Source organism: Gavialis gangeticus, unplaced genomic scaffold, assembly GCF_001723915.1.
Source record: "Gavialis gangeticus isolate Ggan-Ray unplaced genomic scaffold, GavGan_comp1, whole genome shotgun sequence".
Classification (NCBI taxonomy): domain Eukaryota; kingdom Metazoa; phylum Chordata; order Crocodylia; family Gavialidae; genus Gavialis; species Gavialis gangeticus.
In genome coordinates, this window is record NW_017728995.1 from 6,492,833 (window position 1) to 6,504,012 (window position 11,180).

The 11,180-nt window shown below is 42.0% G+C and overlaps 1 protein-coding gene across 3 annotated transcripts in view; it reads left to right on the plus strand.

Moving 5' to 3' along the window:
* The window catches only part of LEKR1 (leucine, glutamate and lysine rich 1), a 180,579-nt gene that overhangs the window by 144,820 nt on the left and 24,579 nt on the right, over positions 1–11,180 (plus strand). For all 3 annotated transcript variants that reach the window (XM_019503189.1, XM_019503190.1, XM_019503192.1), the window contains one exon: positions 3,909–4,002. In XM_019503189.1, coding sequence (XP_019358734.1) covers positions 3,909–4,002 — 94 coding nt within the window. The remainder of the gene's footprint in view (positions 1–3,908; positions 4,003–11,180) is intronic.

Consider the following 11,180-nt stretch of genomic DNA (forward strand, 5'->3'; position numbering starts at 1 on the left):
GGGGAATGTTTGTTCACCAGAGCGCCACAAGGGATGATGAGGTCAAACGGTCATAAACTATTACAAGGCCGTTTCAGGCTGGACATAAGGAAAAATTTCTTTACTGTCCCCAAGGTCTGGAAGAGCCTGCCATCAGAGGTGGTTCAAGCACCTACATTGAACACCTTCAAGAGCAAATTGGATGCTTATCTTGCTGGGATCCTATGACCCCAGCTGACTTCCTGCCCTTTGGGCGGGGGGCTGGACTTGATGATCTTCTGAGGTCCCTTCAAGCCCTAATGTCTATGAAATTTATGAAATCTGTGAAATCAGAATTAGACATACATGTAAGCACTGATTCATATTGTGTATAGTATGAATGCCTCTATAAATGATAGCAAAGCTCTCTCTAATTAACTATTGAGGAAGGCTGTAAACAGCAGTTTTCACTTCTACATTGTCTCATTACTTTTCCTGCATGGTTCTCATATCCTTTCCAATTTTTACTTGTTTACAGTTCTTTCTTTCATGGATTCCCTCCCTTCTTTGGGGAAAAGCAAGTGGCCACATGGCACTTATGTCTCAGAAAAGTCAGCTTTACTAATATATATATATATATATATATTAGTATATATATGGTGTGAGATTATATATAATCTCACACCAAGAGTTGTATAATATATGGTGTTAGATTATGTATAATCTCACACCAAGAGTTGGTTTATAGCACTTGAACAGTATCCTTATCTATGTCTGTCTGTCTGTCTACACAAATACATATTTTTATATTGGCCAACGGTTATAAACTTTCCTGGTGTGAGATGTGTTTATTTCATGAGTCCTAAACTTTGTGTCTTTTCTGTTCAACTGCAGTTTCAAATGCTTCTGAAACGCTCAGTATCATTTTAGTTGTAACCTTGAAAACATGAACTCAGATGCCTCCCACACACTACTAATTTTTAGAAACAATCACTACAGTCAGCAACTGCTCCAAAGAGGTGCCCTTGGAAACACAAGGACACATGCACTATCTTAGAGTCATGTCTAGCTGCAAAAAAAACAATCTTCTGTAGGTGGCCAGGCCAAACTTACAAACAGCCCATGCTATCCTTGGAATTACCACCCAAACTGGCCATCAGAAAGCATGCCAAAAAGAACATAAATTCACCAAAATCCTGAGAACACTTTACTTGCATGCTTATGTTAGGGTTGATTGCTAAGAATCTAGTGAGATGGCTGAAAACAGAATTCATGAGGGTCACCATCTGACATTTGTAGTCTGGGTTATTTAGTCTGGCTGTTTGTAGTCTAGGTTCATCTAGGAAACTGGGGCAAATGGGTGTGTTATGCACATGCATCTTAAAATGGCTGATGTTGTGAGCATGTGTAATAGTTATTTAATTAATCACAAAAGAACAATCGTGCCTAAGCGTAGGAGCATGTAGTTACTGGCCGAAGTGCGTAGATCTTCACATGCCCTTAAACACTTGGGCAACACATGAGAAAAAAAGGCATGTGAATTCTGATTACAGTGTGACTAGTCCTCAGAAATCCTTTTTTAATCAGCCCATTGGAAATTTGAATCAGCCTGTGTGTTCAGCATGCTGTATGCATCTAAACTTGGCTATGTAAAAAATGCGGTGCACATTTTAAAATTTGGTCTAAGTGGCTTGCCCCAGATTTGGAAAGCTGGGAATAGAATCTGCACTTTTTGATGTTTTTTCCTATGCTTTAATCACAAGACTATCTCACTGCACTAAAATAAATATTATTATTTAAAAGTGTGGTGATAGTAAGTTTCTACTTACTGGTAAAGCAGATTTTCCATTATTGGCAAAGTGGAGAGAGAAGTGCCATCCCTTACTCTAAACCAAAGTCATAGCAATGCACAAGGATTTTTTTTGTCTGCCTGGAATGGTATGGAAGGAATTTATTCAGACAAATGGCTTTTGAGTAAGATATGAAGTTTTTGTGCTGTTGTGCACTGGGAGGCATTACCATCTTTCAAGATTCACAGGGATTAAATTGAAAGGTTTTTGCTGTATCAGAAATGTCTGTGTACAAACCTAACAATTATCAGTTGTATTACAGGTTAATTTCTAGCATCATTTAAGAATATTTTCCTTTTAGCCAAATAACAGATAAATTAGTTATGAATTCACTGAGTGGTTCAGTTTTAAACTTGTTGCAATATTAAAATGATCGTAGTAATGTTCTGAGTTCACTATAGCATTTTCTGTTTTAAATATTATAGCATTTATAGTTGTTCATGGTTACCTGAAAATCAACCTGAGAAAACACTAAGGCTGCTTGCAGACATGGAAAAAACATCGGCACTTTAAACATGGTGCGCTCCCACACCAAGCCCAGCACATGTCCAGAAGTGGCATTGTCTGGATTCATAGATTCACAGCTTTAGGGTCTGGAAGGGACCTTATAGAAGATCATGGGGTCCAGTCTCCCTGCACCAGGGAGGAAAAGACAACTGGGGTCAAGTGACCCCACTGAGGTGACTGTCTAGTCTCCTTTGAAGATTTCCAGGGTAGTGACTGCACCACCACTGGAGGGAGTTTATTCCACAATCTGGACACCCTGACTGTGAAGCAGTTTTTCCTGGAATGGAGCCTGAAGCAGCCTTCCAGGAGTTTGTTTCCATTGCTCCTGGTCTTCCCCAGGGGTGCCCTGATGAACAGCTGTTCACTGAGTTCTTAATGTACTCCTCTGATGTAACAGTAAGCCACTACCAAGTCTCCTCTCAACCTTCTCTTCTGTAGCTTGACCCAGAGGGTTTCAGGCTGCTTATCTTTGAAGCCAATGTCAGCCTCCAGAGAGGTGTACTGCTCCCTCACATAGAGAGCTACCCCTCCGCCTTTTCTCCCTACATGGTCCCTTCTATGCAGAGTGTAGCCCTCTATGGCTGTGCTCCAATCATGCAAGGAGTCCCACCAGCTCTCCGTGATCCCTACTAGGTCATACTGCCCGCTAGAAAGCAGGTTGGCTAGCTCCTCCTGCTTGTTCCCCATGCTCTTGGCATTGGTGTACAGGCAACTGAGGTACTCAACTGACACCCTTGATTTCCTGAGATGCTGTGAGAGAACCATTCCATTAGCATTTTCAAAAGCAGTTATCTTAGTGTTCTCCACGTGGGAGCTTTCCTGTGTGCCAGTCCCCAGGCATGCTCCACTTGGAGTTTCCCTGTCCTGCAGCAAAGAAGCTTAAAGACCTGTCCAGTAGATCAGCCACCCTGGCTGAGAACAGGGACTTACCTCTCCACATGAGGTGGATGCCATCTCATCCCAGGAGTCTTCTCTCCCTGAAGTGTGTGCTGTGGTCGAAGAAACTGAAGCCCTCACGGTAGCACCACTGTCAGAGGCATCCGTTTATTTCTTCCACACAGCCTTCCCTCTTGGGTCTGTGACCTGCAACAGGGAGCACAATAAAGAAAAAAATTGCATTAGGTGCACCTGTCTTTCCCATCATCTGTATAGATAGTGTGCTTTACTGGGGCTTTTTTGGCACTTTTATCTAATAGATGATTGAATCAGATTTAGGTAAAAGCAACAAATAGCCTCACTGAAGCACCCGATCTATACAGACGCTGCAGAGCCAGGTTGAACTAATGCACTGCTTCTAGTAAAATATGTTTTTTTCTTTCTCCATGTTTGTTAGCACCCTAAGATATTTGCACTGTGTTTTAATATAGGTGGGTGAGTAAGCAAATATCAAACTGCAAACACACACACATATATAGTAATGCAAATAATATACAATTTACAAATAATAAATTCCTGTAATTTTTTTGAAGTCCCTCCCAGATTGAGGGGCACCATTGTTTTATCAAACAATGCACAGAGATAAATTGCAAGAATCCTGCATGCAATCAATCAGACATAATGTATCTTTTACTTACGAGTGTTTGTGGTTCTTAGGGAGGTGATGTTGATTTCTCATCAGAACAAAACAGAGCAACTGCAGGGAGCATTAGGACAGAAGATGCAAAATGAAGACAACTGGAAGAAAAAGGTGATATTATATTTTTAATTGGCATGGTTTTGATTTGTTTTCTTTCATTATAGTAAGTTGTCAGGAAGCAGAGCAATAAACCAGATTCTAACTTCTCCTATCTACATATGTCAATAGCATTGCTTATACAAAAATATTTAATAGAGAATGCCTATGCACAGGTTAAGGCTATACAAACAAACAAGTTAAGTTCTTACCATACCATTGAAAAAAATAGTAGGTAAATATTAGTATCATGCTTGTTGCATAAGGCAACAGGGGAGTTAAGTGGATATTACAGTGGAAACTTTATATTCCCTTCCTGAATTATTTTTGCTAAACAGTAGGTGCATCTACATGAGAGGTTTTACTGCACAGTGGACGAATTTGCTGCATAGTAAATCATCGCCATCTACACATGCACAGCAATTAAGGCACAGTAGACTATTTTACTACACTGCCAGATAGTCCCATCAGACACAAGTGGTATCTTTGGTCATATTAATTGCACATGTAGATGTGCCCAGTAAGTTTAGTCTGAGCCCCTGTCTCCCATTAATGTCAGTACAAATTATGCACATGCATGGAGAGGAATAAAATTCCAGATTAGTTATATGATCTCCATAATCAGTGCTAGCAAGCAGCTATTTTCAGTTTAAGGGTTTACTTTAACAGAGGTAAGAGATGAGCACACAACTAACTAGGGGGTTTTAATACCATGCCTGGCTTTACCAGTATCTTTGAGGTACCTACTGCTGACCCTCCTGGTGTTGTTTTACATTAACCTCTCCTGTGTCATAAAGAAGTCCTTAATTACACACATTTTAAGTAAAATTACTGTGCATATTATCTGTTCCATTTCAAGTGATTTCACACTTGGGCCTTTCCTGGAGGTGTCAAGATACTGGTTATGTTATTCATTGAATCATACAAATGCAAGAGAAGCCACTTTCACACAAAATGTTTATTTTAGTTGTGAATAGCAGTGAGCAGTGGCCCTCTAGAGAAAGTGAGAGGCAGAATGAGAAACTTTCTGAATACACAGATATGTGCATTCTGAATCTGGTAGAGTAAAGATGGAAAAAAAGCAAGCAAAGGTTGCAAATGAGTGAAGAGCATGGTTAGAAAGAAAGGTCCCAGCAGACCTCTCACATTTTGGGGATAAGTTACTGTGGATGAGGAACTGACTTTTTATGTAGATCATACACAGAATAAGGTGTCATTTTTGGTCCCAGGCATGTTCAGAGCCGTGAGTGTGTGTGTAGCAGGGCACTGAGGTGCCTGCTACTTCTGGAGCAGTAAGTAAGGAGCCCAGCTGCAGGTTGCCAGGGCAACCGGTGGGAGTCAGCTGTCTGGAAGGGGCAGGGCCTGGCTCCTATATAACTCCCAGGCTGAGGCCAGGCAGGCAGTGCCCTGCCAGCAGTTATGGGGAAGGGAGCTCTGCCTAAGTGAGAAAAAGGAAGAGACCTGAATGACTGAACAATGCAATACTGGTGAGAGATGGAGAAACCCTGGAGTGGCTCAAATGTTGTTATAGCCAGATGGCTTAGGTTTATGTTGTAGCCAAGGGGCTTGTGTTTTTGTTTACTGTTAGACTGGTGGTTTGGGTGAGGCTATTAGGGGTTGGAGGAGGCCTCATAGGGGACCCATGGTGGCATGGAGAATCCCAGCCCCAGAGAAGGGGGCTTGGAGAGTTGGAGGCTAGGTAAGGCCAAGGCTGCCTGAGCCGTGCAGGGGTTTGAGACCCTGAGGAGGAGAGTTGGGGCCAGGCACGGCTATGGCCACCTGAGCCTCAAGGCTGCAGAAAGCCCAAGCCCCAGGCAGAGGGGGGCAGCAGGAGAAGCCCCAGGTAGAGAGAGACATGGCTGCAGAAAAGCCCAAGTGCCAGAGGCCACAGAGAGACAAGGGCTGTGGCTAATACCGAACAACGATCGGTACATCAGCGAAGCTTGGGGCGTGTTAAAGGGGCGTTTGGAGCCACGCATAGCCCATAAGGCCGAGGTGTACGGAAACCCCATTATAAGAACAAGACAGTGATAGCAGGAGAACCACAGCCAAAAGGATGAAAGGCAGCCTCCCTTCTTATATATTTAAGACCAAGATATGGCGGGCAAGATTTGAGGATGCTTTGACGCAAGCTTGGCATGGTAAGGGGACACTAGGGGAGATCACGGCCACCCTAGGACACCGCTCCATGACAGTGTGGAAGTAATTGAAGGTCACACACAAAGGTACGCTCAACTCTGCACGCATCTCCTAAAACCTGTGCTTCACTGAGAAAAGAGCACTGCTTATGCAAAAAGCCCTTGTCCTTGTGTTTTTCTTTATGGTATATAGCACAAAGGAACAACATCAGGAGCCCTTTACATTACTGATCCTGACTTGTACTCCACACAGAGAAGATCCATGACTTAAGATAACCAATGAAATTAATAAAATAATATAACATGGGAGCAACAGCTGATTTAGTGGACACTGTCTGTACTTTAGAAAATAAAGCCAGGCTTAGTTACAGACCATAGTTTATCTGTAATATATAACAATAAAATAATGCAGGGGTGGGCAATTATTTTAGGCAGAGGGCTGCTTACCGAGTTTTGGCAAGCTGTCAAGGGCTGCATGGGTAGCTCTGCCCCTTGACAGGTCCCTGCCCCCTGGTCGCTATCTTGGGACTGGAAGTTCTGCCCCTTACCCCCCTGACCTTTGCCACCAGAAATCCCTCCCCTTGCTCCCGGAAGTACTCCTCAGTGGGTTTTGCCATCTCGGAAACAGAAAAATACTAAATTATATTGTAAAAAGCAAACATCTAAAACATTTTTTAATTTTGACCTGGTTTACATGTGTTTGTGTAGTGTACATGGAGGTGATTGCACAATAGCTTAAAATGAAGTCTTGTGCTTGTATATTGTGGGGGGTGGGTACAGTTTTGTGGGGGACTGTGGGTATGTGGGGAGAGGAAGCATGTGGGTGTGTGGATATGTGGGGTGTGGGTGGGCATGGGGTTTGTGGGGGCATGTGTGTGGGAGGAGGGGGGCTGTAGTGTGTGAGGGGGGTATGGGTGTCGTGGTCTGCATGTATGGCAGTGCAAGGTGGGTTGTGGGTGCATGTATGTGGTGGGGTGTACATGTAGGACTCGCCTCTCACATGAACACTCTCACTCTCACTTTCTGCCCCTGCCTGCATGTGTGCACACACCCCCATACCAGCAGGACCCTGTGCTACCTGATCCGGCCATGCAGCTAGGAGCCATGTGGTACTGGAGCAGTGGTGGGGTAGGAAGGGCAGGAAGCAGGGAAATGGCTCAGGACAGATGAGGCTGGGCTCTTGCCTTCTGCTGCTGGCTTACCCTGGGTCCTACTGCTAGAGCAGCCCTCTTTCTCTTCCATTGTGCTGAGCTGGGGGGTGGGGCGTGGCCAGGCCCCAGCAGGATGCTCTGATTAGGGAGGGGTGTAAAACCCCACCATGCCTGCACCATCCCAGGCTTTTCCCTACTCCCTGTTCAAGGGGCGGGAGTGGTGCCAGACCCCAACCCACAATTAGGACTCTGAGGCAAAGGGGGGAGGGTGGAGTGGATGCATCTGTTGATGATACTGAGATTTTCAATATCCTTCTTCCTGCTTCTTCATACTGTCTGCAAACCTGCCAGGTGAGGGAGCCAGCAGGGGGCTGATAACACAGTATTTATCAGCCCACCGACCAAACAAAAGCCTCTCTAATTAGTTCAATCTCTTCTTAAACAACTTTTTCCAAGGAAAGAATGGAAGGACATTACCAGCTGACATGTTGATTAGCTCCAGAAAGCCTTAAGTGGACACTGTCCTGTCTGCCTGTCCCAGTTAAATTGGAGACACACATACATGGGCACCTATCAGCATTAACTAGCATACCACATGGCGAGGGTTCATGGGGCCAGGGTCCGTGCTGTGGGAAATGGGAGGGAGGGGGGATCCTTGCTTGAGCAGTGAGTGGTGAGACGGGGGTTGGGCAGGGGGAAGACACGCAGACCCTGCTGTGCCTGCATCTCTGCCAGAGCTCTGGCTAGGGAGCAGAGCGGTGGGGCCAGCTCTGCTGTCTGGAACAGAGAGAACAGCACAGCACAGCCCAAGGTTGCAAAGCACCTTGAATGCGGGGGGACTCTGGGTTAACTTAAACCAGGAAGGGGTCTGGAACAGACATTACATAAACTGGTTTGACCCATGTCAGTTAAGTCTGATACTACATTCAACCAGCTTTATTTTAAACCAGTTTCAGTCATTTTGAAACTGGTTTATGTGCACTGAACTTCTGTTCCAGCTTTAAACCAATTTCTGATCGCTTAAACCAGCTTCTGTGTAATGTTGGTCCTTAGCCCACAAGTCGTGGTATGACCCTCCACATCCACAGATCTCTTCTCCAGCAGGCCCTTTGAAATACCCATCCCAGTGCAGCATTCAAGCCTTCTTAATTAGTGCTGCTCGAAGAAAGACTTCCATGCTGTCTCTTGAGGGTATATTTTTGTTCTTCTGCTCACACAGACTTTTCGAATATGTGCAAGCGCATGGAGAAATTTAAAAAAAGCACGGCCATGAAACCTGACTAGCCTGGCACAAAATTTGAAAACATGTAAGACAAAAAGCTGCACTAGAATTTTCACTGGGCTCCAGATGAGGGGAAGTGCTGCATTTTGACAAGATTTTTGATATTCCAGAAATGTCACAGGAAACAAATTAATATTGCACAAACATATCCTGCAGGTTTAAACTGCCTTCATTCCATATATTAATTATTTCAGTGTCTTTATTCATCAGTATTTATTCCAGTCTGTATAGTCTGACAGTGATTTTTAGTCTTTTTTTAGCCCACTGTTGGTGCATTGTAGCTGGAGAAGTATTTCCAGTTGATTATTTAAGGAATACACATACATACATGAAACACCATTTATAAAAGTATAGTTCTCTCCATGCAGAGGCTCTGTAGGTATTAGCATATAGTATACAAAGCTACAGGTGCAGAGATCACTCTATGCAGAGGTAGAAATATTCATCAAATGCTCACCCTCTGCATAATACTACAATAGTAATGTCTTGAACATGAGGCCCTGTGCCATGTGGCAAATAAACTTTTGCAATTCTGCCACATATCATGAAATTCTGGCGTCTGAGGGCCATAACTGAAATTTTCAAAGGAGATTAAAAGAATTGGATGCCAACTGTCATTAGGATTTGAAAACCTAGCTACTTGAAATCAGAATAAGTTTCCAAGCCCATTTTCATGTCAGAACACTTTTTCATGCACAAAACATGTTTCTGGCAAAGGAATATCACAATTATTCAATAAACAAGTGCTAAGGGGCAGAGGGCGAATAGTATTTTGTCCCTTGTAAGAGCTATATCTGAAAATTCTATTAAGTCTCAACAATTTTTAGTGGTAATAATAATAAAAATCAGTCAAGTTTGTCATAACGCCTCTTTACTTAACCAGTACAGGATATAACTTTAGTTTGAGGTCACACTGTCTGTATAGTCACAATCTGTTATGCAACTTGCCATTAAAACTAGATAAAAAACTAGTACAAATGAGACAGCAATTATGTCTTTGCTAAAATAACCATTAAAATGTGGTGAATGTCAAGTACTCTAAACATGTGTTCATCAGACAAAGGAATAACTAACATGACATTGTCAGTGTTTGTTTGGGTCATTTTGCCATTGCATTGGCATAAAGTGTTTTCTTTAAAAAAAAAAGTTGAACTCCTTGGACCAAATTTAAAAAAAAACTAAACAAAAAAAACTTTCTACATACATTTTTAGATTGTGGTTTTGGCATTTGTCATACACAAATTATTAGAGAGAATTAATAATCACTAGGCAACTAGAGTAAGTTCTTTAAAAATACTGCCAGTTTACTCATGGGTATTAGTTACATTAATTTCAGATATTACTTAGATGTGAACAATGCATAATAAAATGCATTTTTAAACTTGAACAATAATTGCAGCAGTCTTATAGTGTCAATTTTATTTTCAATCTCTATAATCAAGTGACTTGCAGCAGCAAGGTTGTTTCTAAAATAAACTAGCTGTACAAAACATATATGTTTCTGTGAATCTAATCCTAGACACTTAATTTTTATATCTAATAAACTAACAGGAATAGTCTTTGCTATATGCAATGTCTGTATATCTGTAATGTCACATAACCACTATCACCATCAAAACTAAAACAACTTGTGTTTTACTGGTTTTAACATTTTAGAATATACACTATTTCCAAGCTAAAGCTGATTTCATGACCTGCAACCTAATTTTGAGTGATCTATTTTTTAAAAATTAAAATTTTGACTGACTTACTCTTTCTTTAGTAAAAAGCTCCTAATCTCCCACCTTCTCTGTTAGTTTCTTAGTGGGCTTTTGCTCATATTTAGCATAAGAGATTAAATCAATATAAAAAAGTAGTCTGCAAAACTGGTGGGTTTTTTCTATTTTTAATAAGATTTAAAAATGAACATCATTGTATAGATCTTTAATATATTTTATCATCATTTAGCAAATTTTAAAATGTGGGTATTTACATTTGGGTTTTTTTTGTTCTGACATTTTCCTTAACACAGTCCATCAGTGAGGTGTTGTCTTGTTGAGCCTGAAGGCAAACTGAAGTAACAGCTCTGAAACAGTTGCAAAATACCTCGTTCATCTATTTTATTTATGAAACCTAATTACCACAATTTAAAGGTAATCTAAACATGAGGGAATTAAAGTTCTTGTTACTCATCTATAGCTGAGTTCCATGAAGCAATGATAATAGAAGAAAGGCTTCATATAATAGTAATTGTTATTCTTTGTAAGAATTACAGCATGGATGTACACTCCTTATCCACCTTATACCTGTAAGTATATCTATGCTTACAACAGATGCTTAATTTAGTGCAAGTGGGAGTCACCTGAGGAAATAGCTGGGGTGATCAGACAGCCCAAAAGGACATTACTAGAGGTGCACTGATACATCAGTGGCAGATCAGATTGACACCAATAAAAAAAAATTAACATTATTGGCAATTAGCTTTTTATGGCTGGTGTAGCCAGTAGTGTCACCCATAAATACTACATGTGCACAGCTGCAGCATGCGTGTGGCCAGGAATGCAGACCGGCAGCATGGAGAGCAGCATCCAGCCGGTAAGTCTGTGGGGGAAGGGGTATGGGGGAAGGAGGGGGTGTGTCTGG